At 36.8% G+C, this 22,250-nt stretch overlaps 1 protein-coding gene across 3 annotated transcripts in view; it reads right to left on the reverse strand.

The window, feature by feature from the left end:
* The window catches only part of KLHL7 (kelch like family member 7), a 57,897-nt gene that overhangs the window by 6,995 nt on the left and 28,652 nt on the right, over positions 1-22,250 (reverse strand). For all 3 annotated transcript variants that reach the window (XM_010987180.3, XM_031455042.2, XM_064487509.1), the window contains 2 exons: positions 15,743-15,885; positions 1,867-2,107 (listed from right to left, as the gene is read on the reverse strand). In XM_010987180.3, the coding sequence (XP_010985482.1) occupies positions 1,867-2,107; positions 15,743-15,885 (384 nt within the window). The remainder of the gene's footprint in view (positions 1-1,866; positions 2,108-15,742; positions 15,886-22,250) is intronic.

A 22,250-nucleotide genomic window follows, 5' to 3' on the forward strand; every position in this document is an offset into this window, starting at 1 on the left:
AACATACAGTATATAGCAAAAATAAAAAGCCACTATTTAAGTAAAAAACTGACTTAGTAGAACAAATGCTGAAGAAATGACATTATCTACTATACTCTCTACAAAAAGTATATCTATAAAATACTACCTATTATCTTTAGGATTTATTATATTTGAAATATGCTGTATTAGAATTACTGTGAAGATGCTTTTAAAGAGGGGGTAAGGTTACCCTTTTTCTAATTTAAAACTTTAATTGCTTTTTAAAAATTCACATAACATTAAGTTAACCATTAACTTTTTTTTTCAATTGAAGTATAGTCATTTTACAATGTTATATTAATTTCTGGTGTACAGCACAGTTAATTCAGTTTCATATTTTCATTATAGGCCATTACAAGGTATTGAATATAGTCCCCTGTGCTATATAGAGGACCTGTTGTTTATCTGTTTTATATATAATAGTTAGTATCTGCAAATCCCAAACTCCCAATTTATCCCCCACCCCTCCCTTTCCCTGCTGATAACCATAAGCTTGTTTTCTATGTCTGTGAGTCTGCTTCTGTTTTGTAAATATGTTCATTTGTATTTTAGATTCCACATTAAGTGATATCATATGGTACTTTTCTTTCTCCTTCTGGCTTACTTCACTTAGTATGACAATTTCTAGGTCCATCCATATTGTTGCAAATGGCATTATTATTATTATTATTTTATTTTATATTATATATATATCTTATTGACATATAGTCAGTTTACAATGTGTCAACTTCTGGTGTACAGCATAATGCTTCAATCATACATAAAATATTTTATTTCATGTATTTTATTATTTTTATGGCTGAGTAGTATTCCACTGTATAAACATACCACAACTTCTTTATCCAGTCATCTGTTGATGGACATTTAGTTTGCTTCCATGTCTTGGCTATTGTAAATAGTGCTGCTAAGAACATTGGGGTACATATATTGAAAAAGTTCTCTCTTAAGTCACACTTTGAAAATCATAATCTTCCTTGTATTCATTTGACATCTAGTTGGGGGGCAGTATGTGAAAACTTAAATAAATACATGGACCAAAAGTAAAACATTCTTTGAGCTAATATAAAAGTCATCAATAAAATAAAATAAAATAAAATAAAAATCATCAAAGAAAATAAAAAGACTTAACATTTAAATTCCATACCTTAGGTTTACTTGGTCTTCCTAGTTTTTTTTATAAAGACCATTATTTAGCTAAAGAAATTACTCGAAAAGATGAAAGCATATAAAAGCTATTATGTGTCTAGTCTGCACCTAGAATATTCATTTAGAAAAATTATTCATTTAGAAAAAGACCACTAGTGGACTAACAAATTATCTATCAATGAGATAGGCTTTTATGCCCATACCCACACCCCATTCTGATTAATAAGCATAAGATACCACTACCAGTTAGCTCATTAAAAAGCTAAAGAAAAAAGCAAATGAAAAATATTATTCCTAATTTTTTCTGATACAGAGAAAGAAAAAATAATACAGATTGTAAAAGCTTGAATGTAGTAAAGAGGTCTTAAAAGGTCTGAGTAAGCCAAACTCTGAAATCTTTAAAGCAAATAATATTTCATATATAAAACAACTAATCCAGATGGCATCAATGAAACTAAAATCCCAATGGCATCAATGAAACCTTTGTCATGACAAAAAAAATGGACAATTAACATAATCTTGGACATTGGAGCAGTAAGGTAAAACTTCAGGGAAATGAGCTCTAAAATATGACATATATATTTAAAGTATGTCAAAAAGTATCTGGACAAATAACGCCAACTGCATTTTTAAATATGAAAGCCAAGTTACTTGGCTTTAAAGCACTTCCCCAAACACAAATACTGAAGAAGTCCTTACCAACTTCAGAACCTCCAGATGTATAAATTTTGCCTTCTGCAGCACAGGCAGCAAGGCTGTCTCGAGGTGTTGGAGGGCCCAGTTTGGAATACCAGCTATCCTTAACGACATTATAGCAGTCCATTCGTTTTATGGGGAAAAGCTGAGAGCCACCCAAAATGTATACTACATTGTCCCAAAAGACGCATGCTGCATCTCTTCGTTTTTCAAAGGGGCAGCGGATGTCTGTCCAGCTATAATCCTGTAACAGGAAAGGACAGGAAGCTTTCAGTAATGGAAAAATATAATTGGAAAGGATGAAGCAAAGACACAGTTGAGAACATTTAAAAAAAAAACATAAGAATATGTTAATTTACTGGAGTACATATAAAAATGTTTGGCTGGAATCTATTATCTAATTTAATCCTGTGTGATTTCTTCTGAATGTTGGTTAGTTGTGGCAGAACATGAGTGGAAGACAGTGACTGCTTTGGGTCTTTTCTGGCTCTAAAAGAAACTTGAATAGAACTGGGTGTATCACCCCCCTACTCAAGTCTTCCATTCCTTCCATCACTGAGGATAGCAATACAAGGAAATTTCAAAGTAAGTAGTTTTGTTAAAGAAAGCTTTTTTCCAAATGTAAATATCCCCACCCGCTCCCTGCCAGATGTACAAAGTGATATAAAGAATAAACAGATAATATGAAGCTTTAACTGCTGTTATCCTACTGACGTCTAAAGCCAGAAGACTTTGTAGACTTCTGTGAGGTAGTAATTTTCTGTAAATACTCAGTTGAGCCAGTAGAGTCAGTAAGACTCTTAAAGCTGTGCTATTTATTATGAAATACTTAAATAATCTGTTCTGAGTAGTCTGGAAACTCATTATTTTTCTTTCCAATGATAAGAAATGAGCACCGATCAGTACTTCACAGGAATGGCTGTCCACAGCACCACTCTGTTTCCTATGTTTGATAACATCCAACGACACTAGTGCCCCTCTTCTATGTAAATGTACAAGGGAATGCTCCCAAAATTAAAGCTCATTGGATCCCACCTTTGTAAAGAAAGAAAGCTACAGTGTTCCTGAAACTTTCTTGAAATAATTAGGGTCAGACAGAAATCCAAACAATTCACAATCTCACCAAGCAAAGCAGTGTGTGTGATTATTAATGGGGATTCCCCTTTGGGAAAATTTGACGTCTACTGTGCTAGTGCCCAGGATTTCAGGTATTCATCAAATTAGACCAAAGCAACACAAGAACATAAGGAATGGCCTCTTAGGAAAAAGAAGAGACCCTGGTGTAGAACAACTTGCTTCCTAGTGATGATAAACACTCTACTTTCTAGGTGACCAGAAAAAGAGCCTCAATCCCCTTTCTTACTCTCATATTAGGATCTATGAGTGGCCCTGGGTTACTCAGCAGTATGTTTACTGGTAGGCAAACAAAACTGCAGGGTGACAGAACATCTTCCTGAAGCTTCAGTTTTACTCAGTGGATCTGACAAAGTGAGAAAAACTTGTTTTCTTAGGGAAACAGCATACTACAGAATGAAAAAAGTAAGAGATAAAACACTACAGGGAGCATTCCTTCAAAAGTAAACTATTTTCTTATGTATTCTGAAAATCTATGCATAATTCCTACCTGACCAAGTTCATTAGAAGAGAAATACAATTTCATTAATAAGACACATTAGCTCAGTGAATCTCAAGTCTTGCACTCTCATACCCAATTTATTTGATATTATTAGAAAGCAATATGTAAACTTTATCTTACTTCCTAAAGATATCTTTAAGAAAATTATCTTCCCATGCTCTTCCTTAGTTAAGTTTAGGGTGAGAAAGTTGGTCAGATATTCTTTAAAATGGTCTCCAAGACCTGCTACTCTTCAAATTAAAAAGAACCGCTCATGTAGGAGCTGGGATTTATAAAACAAAATATTTCTTTTAGCTAGATGAGCTTAAACACTTAGACACTAGGAAAAGAGGTTCCAAAGAAGGAAGTAACCCCAAGTTTGGTTAACGGAATAATTCTAACTTTCTACCACCACTCAGGGGTCTGATAGGGAATGGGTGACCATATGTCATAAAAAGCCTGGCTATGCTTCATATTAAAGAATTAAAATAAATTGCTCTCTTGTAACTATAAGCCCAAGGGGAAAATGTTTAGCCTGTGTATATGCAGCACATATATGTCTGTGTACGTGTGTGTGTGTTCGTGTACATGTGACAGAGGAATAGGTACATGCTTCTATCTCCTTGCAATTTGGGCTCTAATTTCTCTAGAAATCCTCACATTTTTAATTTTCCAACTCTCCCAATACTGTCATTAGTCACTGTACACATTAAACACTATGCTTGATAAATATTAGCTATATATAATATACTGCCTAAATCTTCTAGGCAGATAAGTGAAATAATCTTTATTTGCAAGAATTTCTACCTAGAATGCAAAATAGACTTCATTTCAGATAAAATATAATGTTTCACATTTGGGCTCATTAAATATACCTGTCAGGTGTCAAATGTGCCTGTGTTTGAACATATCTGGCTTTGGTCTTATGTATGGAGAGGAGGAGGCGAGCTTACGATATACATTATTTTTTCTGTTGTGTACTTGGGCAGATCTCCCTCGGAAATCTACCCAATTCCCTCATCTACTCCTCATCCAAAGTAGAATGCTGAGAATGTGATTAAATCTTTGCCCTTTAATAACTTATTTTATTGCCTAGGAGATGTGTGTAATTGGAGCAGCAAGCAGAGAGGGGAAAAAAACAGATGGGAAGTCAAGCTTGTCAGCTCAGTGGGTATGAACACCAGGTCTTATACTCTAGTGATGGAACCACTTCCAACCTGGGGCCTGCAGGTGGAGGGAGGATTACTTATGGCTCCCTGCAATCCTAGGCTACAGGGCAAGCTAGAGCGACTTGGAGCTTTCATGTTAGCAACAGGTGGATAAATAGTACCAGAGACACAGTGTATGAGTGTGGACAGGAAATTGTTACCCTAAAAATATAATTTAATTCAGTTAAGTTTTATTGAGTATCCATTCCAGGCAAAGTTCTATGTTTAGCTGCGAAGAAAATATGAAAATGGGAAAACTGGAAAGCCTGGAAAAGATACAAAAGGATTTTTAAAGTTTTGACACATCATCCACATATGCATCCACACATACAAATGCAGGCACACCCAAGTATATAAAGTCCTGTCTCTCCTGGTCCTAGTCAGCATTTCTTGCCTCTGCCATGATACACCACATTCTAGACTTTTTCAAGCTCAAGACTCCTTTCATTTTTGTAGCTTCCCTGATTTCCTTTTTCTGAATCCCTGCCAATTGGATTCTGGACCTGATGACTGAGCACTCCATTACACCCTGTCTCGTGTGATTTTCCGGCTGTATTGCACTGCTATCAGAAGTGAAAGGCTTCTTGAGTTGAGGGGCTGTAATTTTTTCTCTAAATGTCTCAAGGCAGAAACATCAGCTGCTATTTTCCTTGAGTAAGGATTGATTTTATATAATCTGTATTCTGAAAACATATGAATCCTCAAATAACAAACACTACAGATGTAGATTTTAATAATCAAGACAACCAAAATGCAAAAAGAAAAAAGTAATTTTTATTTTAAGACTTGAGAAAACTTTATTTTGCATCATTTGGAGAAGAAATCAAGCAAAACTAAGGGAAACACAGTCTTTGAAAAAAAGGAAAACAAAATTAACAAAATGGTAAAACCTAAAATTTCTTGCAGAAACATCAAGGAGTCAATCTAATCTGAGTTCAAGATTACCAAATTATATGGTGACAATGTATATAGAAAGCAAGTGTACGGGGTGAGGGTATAGCTCAGTGATAGAGTGCATGCTTAGCATGCACCAGGTCCTGGGTTCAATCCCTAGTACCTCCTCTAAAAATAAATAAACCTAATTACCTTCCCCCTACCCTGGCCAAAATAAAATAAATAGCACAATAATAAATAAAAATATTTAAAAAAAAAAAAAGAAAGAAAGTTTACACTAGAAGCCAGAACATTCCTAGAAGTAGTTTCATGAAAAATATATTGAAACACTTTTGGCTTCACTCATTCCACAAAGTCACAAAGAATATAGCTCTAAGGAGCTGGGAAACTTGAGCCCTGAGCTAGGCTCTGTTTGGAGGAGCTGTGAGTCTCATGTAAGTCACTGAACCTCTCAGGGATGTTAGTTTCCTTATCTGTAAAATAAAAAGACTGAAGCAGATGATCTTAGGGTCCTCACTATCTAAAACTCTAAAACCCAATGATCTTAGGGTCCAAATGATTTAGAATGTATCACTAAACAAACTATTATTAATTTATTCATTGTTGAGTATGTCCCGTTACAGGAACTATGCTGAAATATCTTTAAAAAATTATCTTATTTAATCTCTTCAATAACCCTATGAGGTAATATCCTCATTTAACAGGTTAAAAAAACAAAAACAAAAAACCTAAATCTTGGACATGTTAAGTACCCTGTCAAAGGTCACAGTGTTAGAAATTGGTGAATGCAAGATTTAGTCTAAATCTATCAGATTCCAAAACTGTGCTTTTAAGCTTTACATGGCCCTGCTTCTGTAAAAATCTTCTGATATGGCCTTCTAGAAAGGACACTGGATTGAAAAGTGAAGATATCTGGGTTGTCGTTCCTACTGTGTTTCTAGTGAAGTGACTCTGAGCATTTGACTCGACAATGAAGGATCTCACAGCCTCATCCATAAAACCAGGATGTTGGCAGGATGGCCACTGAGGTCTTCACACGCCTCCACATCTTACTACTTATAAACACAATGCTTAGCCACTAAAACCACAGCTTCCCTGAAAACAGGGATTTTCCCATGTCTTTGTGTGGTATTAGGGCTTAGCATATTGAAGGGAACCACATTTGTAGAAAAGTACATCTCATCCAGCTAAGTAAGCCACCTTCATTTTTGAACTTTCAAAGGCAGATGGTGCACTTGGCTTCTAGTTTGGACCAGTTCCTCACCACAGCACTATCCCTAAATTACACGGACTCCAGTGAGCATCTTGTCACTATGGTTCCTGGTCCTGTGGTAGCTGCACCACAAGGAACAGAGAGACCTGAGACCAACCAACCAACAATACCCAGGGTTAGGAACTGGGCTCTCATCTACCTTTTTGGTAGATCTAAAAGAGCTTCCATTTTCATCCTTTGCTAGAACAATCCTTCTCCTAGGAATTTACCCTAAAGAAAAAACTGCACAGTGTACTAAGTTGGCACATACAAGGATATTTCACTGCAGGGGTATTTTAACAGGGGAAAACAGGAAATGGGCCAAATGCATATGAAGAAGACAGGTATTGTGCAAATTATGGTATATCCTTAGCATTAAGTAAATGATAGCATATCCTTATGAAGGAATACTCTGCAGCCCTTCAAAAGAATGGTATTTTGACTGACATGAAAATACCTTCTTAATAGAAGTGCTGGGAGAGTTTTAAAAGTTTTTGCAAAATGGCATGTATAGCATGATGTCATATATATAAAATGAGGGGAGGGAATGATGTTCACTAACTACTGATGCCTGTCTTTTATGTTGGGAACACTTTGGCTTTCTCCTTTATGTCTTGCTATACTTGAATTTTCTACAATAAGCATGTATTATTTTTTTTAAAACAGAAAAAGTAAACATAACAACCAAGCAAGCAGTACCAAAAGTATGGTACAAGGAAAACAAATTCTCACATCAGATGCTTGTAACTGTGCTAAATGTTTTCACAGAAATATGAAATTAATTTAAGGCTTTAAGAATTTAAAAACTTAAATAGCTATTATACTATGGCGGTGAATTTCAACTACAGGATGGATTAGAAACCATCTCTGCCTTCCTTCCAAATAGCACACTATTAGGGTGCTCTAGTTTTTCAGAAGTAAACATTTGATTCAGCCAAGTAATTTCACAGGTTGTACCCATTTTGAAATGTACTCATTTTCAACAGGGTCACACAAATAATTCTGTAAGCATATGAACCTCCTAAAGTCCAAAAAGGGATTTAATATCTGCCATTAGGAGAAAATACCCTTGTAACTTAAGTACTTCATAAAACACAGCATCACAGTCAGAAAAAAAGGTTTCCACAGTTTGGGGGGTGGGGGTGGGCAAAGCACGACTGTACTATATTATAAGCTGTTAGATGAAAGTAGGAACAAAGAACATATAAATGGGCATTTCTCAGCTGTTGATGATTAGTTAAAATTAGCAAAGAGTCTGAAGTGAGACCAGAGAACAGCCCAAAGGGAATACTAAGAATCACAGCTTTCTTATAAAGTCACAGAATGTTCTTCCCCTCCACTCTCCACCATATCATCGAAACACAGAACTCAGACCTACTCAGAAATTTAAGTGAAATGAAACTCAGTACAAAAGTGAAACCTGATATGAACATTATGTTCAACAACAGCCCCTGTCTTTTCAGTAGAAAATAAATGAAATAGTAGGGAAGTAGCTCTGTGCTAGCACCCTGCCAGTGGCCTCAGTAACAAGCTTTGCCTGTAGAATTTTGACGTGTAATTTTTAACCTTGGCACAGGAAAGCATATTATGCTTGAAATGAATTATCTCAAATCTTAAAATGCAGTAACATACTCATTTAATAAAATGTTCTCACCGATGGGATAAACATCTGCTCTGTCTCAGATGTGCAGAGTATAGGAGATAACGCAGAAGGCCAAGAGGTTAGGAAGAGTTAGGAAAGGGGAAGAGAAAAACAAAATGAAGAAGATGTGTAAGCCTTTTTACATTTAAATATGGGAAAATTAGAAAAATCTTACGGATGGCAGGGACAAAGGGACTGAGTGAATAAAGATCAAAGAAAAGAAAAAGAGGGAGTCAAATGAGCATAACTGATCCCTAAGAAGATTTAAATATTTTGTTAACAGACCAGAAAACTGAAGTTTAGAAAGGCTGGCTTGCCTAAACTTATATACCTAGACTTGAAATGCTCTTTCTACAAAACAGCTGCTTCCTTTAAAAAGGGAGGGAGGAAGAAAGGAAAGAAGGAAAGGGGGAAAAAGGGCTCACAAAAGAAAAAAGATCAATGGTTTAGTCCTTCAGTTCTTCCACCCATACCTAAACTCTTCTTTTAAAGCACAAAGCTAGACTCCATTCACTTAAATAATCCTTTGAAAGCTTTCTATGAACATTTTAATAATCATACTTAAACCAAAAAGATACATTCATACTTAGGATTCAATATATTTTTATCTTTCTCTTTCTTCCTGTCTAAATTCTTTCATTAAGTTTCCCTCAAGAAAACCTCCGTGAAGCTTCAATGGGCAATTCCAACCCAGGGAAATCTCTGCAGACCACCAAGGCCACTGTTACCCCACACCAGGACTTCTGGTCACGGTCAGTGGCCACCTCACCGACCTCAGCCCCTGTGCTCTCTAACTGCTTCAAGCACGTGTACATCTCACACACTTTGAGTTTGAGGGACGGGACCGTAATATATGGGTCTTTCATAATCCCTGCTGCCCAATCCACAAATTTCAAATTCTAGGTGAACTGTGATACAGGTAATATATGACAAAATATTATTTGTTTAAGCTACACTTTACAGCCAGCTAACTGTACAATTTGCTGTTGTACAATGTGCTGTTGTTTGTAACAGCTAAGGACAGTCATCTCTTACACTAATCATGAATTTTCAAAGAAAATCAGTTTAACATGTAAAGAACACGATTTAATACTTCTAGGATAACAGATCCTTCTTTGCCTCTGCATCATCATATGAACAATTATGAAAGGCAGCTGACAGTAATTTTCAAGTGACATGGTGCAGAGGAAATAGTGATAGTTTATTTCACTCTGTTGGTTACGCACAGCCTGACTCTTACCCCTCTAACCTGCATTCAGGTACACACTACCCTCTAGCTAGTTCCAGGATGACTAGAATCCTTTAAAACACCACCATATGGAGATACCATTCCTAGTCTCCTTATCCCTTCCCACCTACAGCCCTTGAACGAATACCTACAGCTTTATTTCTGCTCTCTTCTAGCCTTTTTAGGGGACTGATCTGCCAACTTATGGTAATTATGGCTGGCTGTAGCTAGCAGAGAGTCTGATGTCCTCCCTCTCATGGTGAGTCGTATTTTCACTGGGGCTTCTTGCACATGCAGTGAGTAATCACAAAAGGAAGCAGATCCCCGAAGGTCGGAACTTCAGGTGCTGTACCTATGTAGGGTACAAAGGCTGTGAGGCTGATTTTAGAAGAAAACTACAAAACAGTGTATTATGAAGATGCTTGAAAAGAAAAAAAATGGAGTCTCTCAATAGTGCTATTTTGGAAGACATTCTAAGAAGGTACTCTACTGAGAATTTACCTCAGCTTGTGTTCCAATCTCTTCTACATGAATGTGAGGACCACGTGTCTAACCAAACTGCCTGCAAACAATCAGGCATGAAGAATACTTACTGTGCACAAACTGCAAAGAACACTCATTTTTACCACCACACGCCCGTTGTACTGGTAACTAAGGAAGCTTAAGGGATACTCATGTTCACCCACATTTGCATTCCAGCAATGTCCTTGGGCACACAGCTATAGGTCCAATCCACCTGGGATAACTGCTGTCCGTTTGGGGTACTTTATTCTTATAGATGCTCCTGATCATTTTAGCAGTGCTCACCCTTTTACTTCATACACTGCTTTCAAAACACTCTTTTGCTGGTGGCCAACACTACTGGATGCACTTCTTATAAAGGCCTCATTAATTTGTTAATATAACACCATTTTCCTTTAAAGTCTACACTTCTTTTTAAATCATATGTGGGGGGAGGGTATAGCTCAGTGGTAGAGCACGTGCTTAGCATGCATGAGGTCCTGGGCTCAATCCCCAGTACCTCCATTAAAAAAAAGAAAAAACATATGCAAGGCATAACTGTCAATTTCCACCCTGATGACAGAGTAGAACTGTCTCCTTAGTGAAGGCCTGTTTAAGAGGGGAGGTGGCTATGATACTGAGAAAAGGCACTGTGATACCTTTAACAAACACACAACAGGGAAATGTTTTGAGTTGAAGGTAACTTCATTTCTTTTGATTTAGAGCCTATCTAAATTTAAATCCAGTCCTATAAAACCAACTGACAAAACTGTCTGTGAAATATTACATAAAGTTAAACGGGTTCATTCATCTTCACAAACTTGAGTACACATGCTGGGCCAGACACCAAACTCAGTGATGAGTCTACTTCAGAGTTCTGAGTAAGAAAAGGAACGCAAGGTAAACCTTTTGAACCTGATGGTTCCATGTAATATGGCACCATATGGTTTTCTGCCTTTGTGATTTACAGGATCTGGCCCTCACCCTGCTGGTCTTACCCCTTGTTAGTTTTTGGCAGGGAATATGCAGAATCCCCTTTGCTCAAGGGCATAGTCTCCTATTTCTCCACCCTATGAGAGTGGTCATCCAAGACCTTTACAAAGTTCTAAGCTCTCAAAGCTCATCATTTCACTGACAGGAAGAGTCCAAATAAACTGGGTCAATTAAGTCAATTTTTATTTAGGCACCAGTATCATAAGACATTCCCATGCTACAATTTTAGAATACTAAGACTAAGAGAATAGACCACTGGACTCAGATAAATAACTCTTCTAGTAATCATTAAGCGCTTGAAAACTTTAAAAACAGTCCAGGTAGGGAAAGGGAGACTCAGCAGGCTTCATGGAAGGACCATGACAAGAACCATATCATTTCAATTCAGTACAGCAACCTGAGATTTCTTTATCTACAACTTTACTTGTCTACTAGAAAAAAATGTTAAGATCTTATTATTTTGAGTCAGCAATTAATACAAATATTTATCTCCTCTCACCAGTAATATCCGAGTATCTGAAGATAATAGTTTGTAGCAAAACTGGCTTAATTCTAGATAATTCGATTAATACTGCTTAAACTGTCCTCTCTGAAGGAGATCAATTCAATGAAAATGACCATTTGGGGCTGGTCTAGGACACACACAAGTGGGTCTGATTTAATGACAGTTAAAACCATTTTAACAGCTCTGAGAATATTAACCTTAAGAATTGTAAAACAATTCCTATGCAGTACTTCTTATTAGGCAGTCCACTTGAATAATGAAATAATGTTCACTTCAGGAGAGTCAAGGTAAATAGTAATTTAAAATGAAATCAGCCCCCTAATTGTTTTAATATTAGAAATAATAAAGACTAACCAACTTATATTAAAATACTATATACAAATAATAGTACATAGTGAAAAATTTTCAAGATGAAGGTTTTAGCATAAATAAAAGAGAGGCTGGTACTTCTAATAGAAACATTTAATAAATACTGTAATGAGATTCTAATGGTGTTAGATTTAGGAAATAATATTGATGGAATGAGAATATTTTGATTGGTAGTTACTTTCTCAATTGTTTAATTTCTTCTACTAGAAGTCTAAAAACTTGTGGCTGAGTATACAAAAGAGCATTAAGTATGGGCCATTTATGAGAGCAGAGTAAGACATCAAATGAGAATTCTGAAGTTACAGTCTCACTTCCAGGCTCGTGTAGAATATGCATCTCTTTTCAACTGTCCAATTTAAAAAAAAAAGAAATCAAGGAAAGTGTTAGAACTACAGATCAAAATCAAAGTGCTAGTAGTCATTCCACATTTGCCTTATTCTAGAAACAAGCTGTCTCCCAAATGAAAGTAGAATTCTCTTTGTCCCTCTGTACTTCAAAACAGAATCTACTTTAAGGTAAAATATTTTCTACCAAAATATAGTTCAATTACTTTTTAATTGTCAAGGTCAACACCATAACTAGGTTCTGGGAAACGAGGGATATAACTATTATTGACACCTGAAAGCTATAGTTCATAGCTTTACAATTTAAACTCCCATGATTTCAGTTTTTGCTTGGAAAATGGTATTTATAAATTTCCTGCTCTTGACTCAAAAGGATCCTGAAAAATTAAAAAACACTGAAATTAAATAGCCACTGAAATATCAATAGTCTTAACCTTACCTTGTGTGAAATAGGTGTACAGGTGTATCAGCCTTTTAAGCACACTTAACATTGTGCTTATTGGATTGTATTCTACAGGCCACGAAGCCTCAAGGCACCAGTCTGACATCAAGGCCTCTTGACTCTGTGCCATATTCACAGCTGCAGGAGCCCTGATCTATTGCGCCTTCCCAGAGGCTGTCATGCACAGGCCTCCTATATTGATGTCTATCATACTCATCAGTTCTGTCTTGGTAAGACAAGTGCTTGACAGGGGAGGAGTTATCCTGGAGTACAGCGTTGGTCACTTCCAAGTCCCTAGATGTCCACAGGTCTGCAGCAGGAGTTGGCAAACAATGGCCTGCAGGCTAAATGCAACCCACTACCTGTCTCTGTAAACAAAGTGTGACTGGAATATAGCCATGACCACTTGTTTATGTCCTATATTCATAGCTGCTTTCCTGCCACAGCATCAGGGTTGAGCAGTTATGGCAGAGACTGTGTAACTTAAAAAGCTGAAAAAAATTATTATTTGGGCTTTTACAGAAAAGATTCGGCAAGCCCATGTTGGTATAATCCCTTCGGAATGAAGGATAGCTTGCTGTCTCAAGCATCTTCTAACATTTTACAGATGACACATATCCTGTATTTGGGTGTCCTACATTTATACTTTTATTGGGTAAATCAAAAAGCTGCCAGTTGTGAGTAAGACCTAGAGCAGGAGAAAGCTTTCTAAGTGGGACAGGGTACATAGCATGGCTCCGCTGCTAAGGCTGTCCTGTGATCATGCGGCATCAGGGTGCTGACTGAAATGCTGCACATAGCTTGAGGGATATCCCAACATGATCACAGTGCACACCCCTGGGATTCTGGAGCAAGGCCAGCCTACTTTAAGCAGGTATCATTTTTTTCAGTAAATAGTTCCTGGCTAGCCACTAGGTTCTGACAGAGAGCCAATGTCTGACACCAAGGTAAACCAGGTGACTGTATCATTAACCCATTTTCCACAGCTTTACCTGACGTATCAAATCATAAACAGCATGCTTTCAACCAATGATCTAGTATGTAAACATAAGACTGGGCTTGTGGAAGTCCCATAGGCACAGAATACCCAAATAGGCTAATCACCACCTTACTCAGTGGGCCTTCTCCCTCAACCTGGGTTGGGTCATCATGGAGGTGGTCCCTACACATCAGCTGACAAATTTGAGAGAACTGAGCCTGGCTCATGTGTGATGGAACTAGCCCAAAGTGGACGGCTTAAGCACTCTAGTCCCTTCAGAAATGGTGTTGAAGGAAAATACAGAAGAAACATTTTCTGGTTTGGCAGAATTTCAAGCAGTTCCTTTTACTGTCCATTATACCTTTCAGGAGGGAAAAGCTCAAGGCAGTTTTTATCAATTCTTGGATAGTGGCTAATGGTTTACTCAGATGGACAGACTTGAAATAAGCAAGAATGGAAGACTGCTCACAAGGAGATTTGTTTGAGGAAGGATAATGTGGATGGCCCTCCAGAAAGGACACAAATTTGTATCCTATATGAATTCTTACCAGAGTACTCACAACTGCAGCAAAGTCTCTTAATAATCTTGTGAGCAGGACTGCCTCAATGTCTTCCCTCCCCAATCTGATGCTTGCTCATTGGGCTTGTGAGTGACCACAATGGCAGTGATAGATATGCATATAGTAACTGCATAAGTCAGTGGCTTTAAGAGCTAATGGACTTTCCTTCCCTAATGTCAATGTGGCTTTCCACTACTGGCCAGCACTCATTTTGTTAGCAATACTGACCAATCCTGTTATCATACCTTGAGGGAATTAGTTGGTTACCTAATACCAGGCTAACTACACTGGGATCCTTCCATTGTTCAAGGGACAAAGCTCTGCCCTCATTTGAATTGATACTTATTCTGCTTTTAGATTGGCCTTTGCCATCTTTGCACTCCTGACAATACCACCATACATGCTTTTATAAATGTTTTCATAAATACACTCTTGACAATACCACCATACACTACACAGAAAGCTTCCACGGACTCACTTCTCAGAGAAAGGCATGTCAGAAGTATTCTGATTTCAACAGGATGCTCTGGACTCATCAGGTTATCTATCATCAACAAAAACTGGGCCAACAAAATGATCAAAGAGACCACTACATGCTGAGATTCAACATCATTCATGGGTAACACCTTGCAAGGTTGGGGTGCTATCTTTCAGGATTATGGTATGTGCTCTACCTTAGCATTACATGTAGTAACAGCAAAATATGGTATTATCTTTCCCATAACCAAAAAACACAGGTCGAAGAAACAAGGGGTAGACATATGAGTGGACTTTCTCATAATCTAACAATCTGTTTTTTTAAAATTGCGAGACCTATGACTCAAGCTCTGCTGCCCAATTGGCATAACACAAAATGAAAAACACATTAAAACTGGTGATCATTTCCAGATGGTTAGATTAAAGGTAATTTTACACTTTGTGATGGTCTAGATTTCCAAATTTTCCAGAATGACTATGTATTATTTTATATTAAAACATAAGTTCTAAACAACCCCCTGACACACACACAAATAGCTCCAGAAGCATATTTTCATTGAAAATGGCACATAAGGAATGCGAGGAATTGCAATGAATGAAACTGAGAAAAGATGGAAGAACTTGTTTTCCATGTTCCTTGATAGTGGTTACTAGGCAGCACTCCAGAGCAATTATGGAAACATGTGAAATCTGACTGAGCTTCAGTTTCCTTACTTGTAAAATGAGGGTGATACCTAGGGATCTCGTAAGGTCTCTGAAAGAACACCACAAACTGTAACATCTCTAATACGAGTTATTATTACAGGTGGTAGGTACGTGTCTATGTGCTCAGAACTTTTAAAAACAGAAACAGGAATAAAAATTAGTTACCTTTGGGTTAAAATATCTACAAGACTGTGGTTGGGAGCCTCCAAACAGGGCTATGCGGTAGTCGTGTTTCTTTCTTCTGGGCCTTGTGCCTTCTACCAGCTCTTCTCGATCCTCTGGAGACAGGAGATGATACCTCATTCCACCTGGAGAAAAATACATGGCAACTCTTTAAGAACTTCAGCACTTTAATCCTTTGAAAGGAAATATCCAAACAAAATAGTGTTTTTATTTCTGTAACTGTTTTTCTATCATCCTTCTATAGCATCTAAGGAAAGAGTGAGGGGGAAGAGGCAGGAGAAATGTGTAATAATTGGAGAACTAACCAAGCTATTATTCTCAGCAATCACCATTATGCTAAGATTGCTCCCACGCACTCACTAAGTACCAGTGAATCATCTGGCTTTTCAAGCAACAACTTCCATAATAATTACTGGAATGCAGATCTCCTAACCCAGTGGTTCTCGATCTTAATTGTACATTATAATCACCCAGGAAATCTCGTAAACTATCTATACCTAGGCCTTATCACAGAGCAGTTAAATCAAAATCTCTGGTGGTAGGACTGAAGCACTGGTATTGCTACTTAACATGTAGTTCAAAGACCAGCAGTTTTAGCATCTGGGAGTTTCACAGAAATACTGAATCCCAGAACCTACCCTAGACCCACTGAATCATAATCTGCATATTTAACAAAACCCTAAGGTAACTCAGATGCACATAAAATTTTGAGAAGTACTTAACTGCCTTAGATGATTCTGAAATGCAAGGAGGATTCAGAACTATTGTGATCTAACATGACCCTTTTCCTTCAGCAATTCCTTAATTTTGTCAAGGACTACTCAACAATTAAAAAATTTTAAGATATATTTTCAAATCAGTGTGCGAAAGGTGGATTGCTAAATAAATGATGTTAGACAATAATATGGAAAAAATATTTGTATCCATACCTCATATTTTACTCTAAGGTAATTCCAAATCAATACAATATTTAAATATGAAAAAAAAACTTCATTAAAAAAAAAAAAACCTCATAGATGTACTAAAAGAGAAAGTTAAAAAAAGAAGGCCCAGAATGAGGACGCCTAAGACAAAAAACACCATGAAAAGAAGCCCTGAAAAAAAAAATTCAGAACTACATAAAATTTTAAGTATTTCATGGCAAAAAGAAAAAGTAAAAAGATAATGACAAAATAGGAAAATATTTATAAATCATATAAAAGACAAATATAAGGAAACATTTTACTAATTACTAAGATTAAGACCAGCAACTAACAGAAAATTAAGTATCTAAACACAGTTCACAGAAAAAGAACTAACTACAAACAACTCTTAAACATACGAAAAGATGCTCAAGTGCTCTAGTTAGAGAAATACAAATGAAAATCATGCTTTCTCACTTATTACACTGCACAAGATCAAACTGTCTGGAACACAGGGTATGACAAAGGAAACAGTACCTTTCTACATCTCTGGTAGGGGTGTGGACAGGTACAAATTGTCTGGAGGGCAACACAGTGTGACCCGAGAAAATTACAAATGTACACACCCTTTAGCCAGTAATTCCCTTTCTAGGAGTTTATCCATCTAACATTCACTGTCAGGGGAAGCTGTTAAAAATTATGGTATATCCACAGAATTAACTATTATACATGGTTGTTAAGAAGAATGAGGAAGCGTAATATGTACACATGGAATGAGCTCCAGGAAATAACGTAGAATAAAAAAAGTAAGACGTAAAAGAGTATGCACTGTGTGATGTATTTTAAAATTTATATCTTTATTCATTTTTATACATAATTTATACAAGCATGTCAGTAAATGACCGTGTATGCAGAGACTCAAGACTACCTTGGAAGGATATGCAAGATAATAACGGTTAACTCCAGTGAGGCTTACATTTCACCTTTTACACTTTTTGAATTATGTATGATATGCAGTATTATTGATAAAAAAATAAAATAATGTAAGCAGTTCTCAACACATGCAAAAAACACTTCTGTTCATGAGGCTGTGTTGGACCCTTACCAGAGGGATACAGAGAGAACACAGGTTTGGAGAACAGGTTGTGAGTGAATGATAATCACTATCAATACTCTTAGCACTTCCTTCCATTTCAGAGTTTGAGTAGAAGCACTTTGCATGAGAACATCTAGAAACCTCAGCAGCCAAGGCTTGGGTGAATGCTTAGGTCAGGGGTCAGCAACCTTTCTCTCTAAAGGGCCAGACAGCCAATATTTTAGGCTTTGCAGGTCACACACAGTTTCTGTAATATATTCCTCATTTGTTTGTTTGTTTTAAACAATCCTTTACAAATGTAAAAACCACTTTTAGCTCCAGGCTGGCTTTGGTCTGTGGAGTATAGTTTGTGACCCCTCTCTGTCCCCTCCCACTCTAGGTCTAGTTTAGTACAGTGGTCCTTAAACTGTAGTTCCCTGACCAGCAGCAGCAGCACCACCTAGAAACCTGTTAGAAATCCAAATTACTGCACACTACCCGAGAACAGATCTTCTGTGGGGTCTGAGAGCCACTGCTTTAGGAGGGTTCTGCACAGGGCACAGTGTACGTGGAATCTACGAACACAGTAATTCCCAATGAGAGAAGACAGCTAGCAGGAAAGGAGAGGAACAGGAGGGAACTGTCCCAGGCAACAGGCCACTGAGTAGTGGCTGACTGTGGCCAACTGTGTTGACCCCCAGAGGAAGCAAAAACTGGCTCTTTTACTCATAAGCTTTCTCTCTCTAAGGACACGGCTGGGGACAGACACTCTGGCCCTCTTCCCTTAGGAGCGCCTTGCTCCTTAGGCTGATTCCTTTGGGAGTTACTCCTTTGAGAGTCAAGTATTGTCATTTGCAAATTTTGAATAAGAACTTGGCCTGGCCCCTTGTGGAGGCTTTGACTGTGTTCTTCATTTCTATTTTATGACTTGTTTTCTTTTAGTTGTAAATTATTTTAGTTTAATTTTTAGTCTATATGCTTATCTTTTTGTTTTTCTTCCACTCTCAAAAGGCAATCCTAAGACAGATGGTAGGAAGGTTAACTGATGATCTGAAAAAGGGAGGCCTTCTTTCTTCCCCTGAGCTCTGCCCAGACTTCCAAGCCTCGAAGAGTCTCAGCTGCTTGTGCCTAGTCAAGGAATATTAGAACTCCCTGTTCTTTATAGAAGAAAAACAAAAGGTGGGCATGGAACATAACAAATAACAAAGATTTCTGCTCAAGAGCCTGATCCCTATACTTTGCTGGACTTCTGGAATAATTCTGCTCTCCTGTTTCCATATCAGTAAGAACTAAACACTATACTTCACAGAGACCAGCTAATTATCTTCAACACCTCAAATCCTGCATGAAGAAATAGGTATAGCTCTCTACCCAATGAAAGCAGAAATGTAACACACAGTTTGCGAATAAAACAAAAAATCTGTTACTAACATGTATGAAATCCAAAAGATGAAAGTCCTAATCTAAAGGCATCTTCTTGGTCCTGATTGTCTTTCATCTCCCTGTACTTAGAGAAACTAGTGGCGACCTATGCTCCACTTCTTAAAACCCTTTACACGTTGGTTTTCAAAACACCAGCCTTTGGTTCAAGTAGCTTAGTGAATTCTCCTTTCTTGGTTCTTTTCCTCCTACCACCCCTTAAACGCAGGAATTCACAGGGATATGTCCTTAATTCATACCCTCTTCTTTTTCCCTTGACACCTTAACTGGATTCAAATACTCCTACTAGTCTTTAAAAATTTTTTTTATTTCCATTTAACCAAAAGGTGTGATACCATATACTGTTTTATGCTTTCGCCACTCATGAAAAATTTGTATATTATTAGATATTCATTAAAATATTTTTATTAAATATATAAATATAGGGCATTCCATTGTGTGGATATATCATAATGCTTTTTCAATCCAGGGTACAGTATTGGGTCAACTTACTTAAAACCACAACAATATTATTAAGTAGTAGCTGGGTGACAAGTCTAACAGAAATTTTACTTAACTTTCAAATTAAGGAGCAAGTGATAGTATTTAATAATCAGGACACTTAAGCTTAGTACCGTTCTTGAGAAGGACATCTTAGGCAAAAGTGAAAGTGCTCATTTCTCTTTTATTTATTTATTTATCCTTAACTTTGTGCCTGAAACCAGCTACACTTCAAATGAAATGTGCAGCTGAAGTACCAAAAGCAAGTTAAGAGTTAAAAGTAGATTTCTAAATTCATTCTAGGGAGGCTTTCTTGCTCATCACATATTAATTGAAATCTATACTGCAATCCCACGTGTGGATACTGCCCTGTCGTTTCTGGTTTGATCAAGATGAATGGGAATCCAAGAAGAGCCTAAGAGAGCTAGCAGGAGTGTACCTCTCTCAGCATATCATAGTTATTACACTACACAGTTCATGCCTGTTTAAAGAACAAGCTAAACTTCTACTTACAACAGTGTAACAGCTGAGATTTTCAGAAATAACTTCCTATTACAAAATTACTGTAGCGCTGGAAAGAATAAAACAAACATTCTTTTAAATGTACAGCTAAAAGCAGAGGGCCAAAAATGAAGAGGGGACTAAACACCAGAATGGCAAGCATTAAGAGAGCTTGGAGCTTACTCTGAGGGCTTCTGATAATACTAGAAACCTAGAAATTGATATTATTGGCTGTATGAGGGAAAGAAGATTAGGTCTCAAATTAGCACAAGTGTTGGGATTGAGAGCTCTCCCTAAAGCTGGATCACTTGGATTGGTTACACTTTTAATGAAGATAGGCTAAAAGAACCACCTGATGGCAAAGGGAAAGACCATAATCTGTCTATTTCAGTTTCACCCCAAGGTAGAGGTAAAGTCTCCTTCCTTTGAGAATGTATAATGACACCTGTGCCCTTGTACAGGTTTGAGGTTTGAATTTACCCACCTGCAAATCTAGAAAGCCATAAACTGAGAAAAATTTAAAGCAGTCCTGGACTGTTGTGCCCCAAAGGCATTTGGAAAAAGCAAGCACTATTCAACTCTTGAGGAAAACAGGGAAGACCCACAGGAATACAACCCAGACCTCCCAGGACTCCTGGAGATTGAGTTCAATCAAACATAAACTCAAAGTCCAAAATTACAAAATATATGAGGAATTAAGTCAACGAACAAATAGCAGCATTTGGTCTTCAGAGACTTCAGATATTGATATTGTCAAACAGAGAACATAAAATAACTATATTTTAAATGTTTCCAGAAATAAAAACTGAAAACATCAGCAAGGAAAAAAGATAATAAAAAATGACTAGCTGCTTGGGGAAAAATGAAATATTTAATTAATATTCAAAACGCAAAAGATGAGTTTAACAATGGATTAGAAAAGAAACAGATAAAAGAAGAAAAGAAAATAGATAAAATACGGATTTGAAGAAACTATCCCAAATGCAACACAAAGAGACAAAGACGAACGAAAAGCTTAGAAATCATTGAGGGAAAATTTGACAACTTTCCTAATTAAAATTCCTGAAGGAGTGGCACGATTTGAAGAGAAAATGGCTGAGAACTTTCCAAACTTGATGAAAAACACAGATTCCCCAGACTCATTCCCCAGGAAACTAAACAAATACCAAGCAGGACAAACACAAAGAAACAAATGCACAGACACATTTGATACTAAACAACAAAAGCAAAGAAAAGCTCTTTTAAAAAGCCACAGAAAAAAATTCAGGTTATCTACAAAGAATGACAACTAGACTGACAACAGACATCAATAGCAATGATGAAGTCAGGGTGAAATATCTTCAAAGTATTGAGATCAAATATATTCTAGAATTATATGTCCAGTTCACCTTTCATTTAAGAATAGGGTTTTAAAAAAAAAAGACATTTTCAGATAACCAAAACAGTTTAAAATCAATAGATACTGTAAATGTATGAACTTTGAAAAGGATGCTCATTAGGAATATGGAAAAAAATCTCAGTAAAAAAGGTCTAAGATACAAGAAGAAATGGTGGGCAAAGAAATTGGCAAACATGGATAAATCTAAACACTCACTGTATTAAAAAAAAAAAAGTCCTATTTGAAAAGTTAAAGAAGGAACATAAAATGCAGAACAACAAAAATACATTTAGACATAAACTGGTGTCCTAAGATTGTTGTTTCCTTTAGAAGGAGAGTAAAAAAATATTAATGCCTAAGGTACATATGTTAAAAAATAAAGGACAACCATTAAAATAACTTAATAGAGTATAAAACTTCTCAAACAGAGGGAAACCATGGATTTAAAAAATCTCAATCCAAGAGAAGAGAGAAGCAGAGAAAAATTATGATGAACAAAAAGCACAAAATAAGATGTTAGAAATAAAGATACAATGGTATTTACAATAAATTTAAACTATTCACCAGTTAAAAGATAGAAAGGATTAAAAAAAAAACAAACAAACAAGCTATATGCTGTTTTCAAGAGATCCACCTAAAATATAAGGACACAAGGTGTTTGAAAAGAAATGAGTGGATAAAGATAAACCAGGCAAACATTAACCAGATAAAAGG

The sequence above is a fragment of the Camelus dromedarius genome, chromosome 7, assembly GCF_036321535.1.
Source record: "Camelus dromedarius isolate mCamDro1 chromosome 7, mCamDro1.pat, whole genome shotgun sequence".
NCBI classification, from domain to species: Eukaryota; Metazoa; Chordata; class Mammalia; order Artiodactyla; family Camelidae; genus Camelus; species Camelus dromedarius.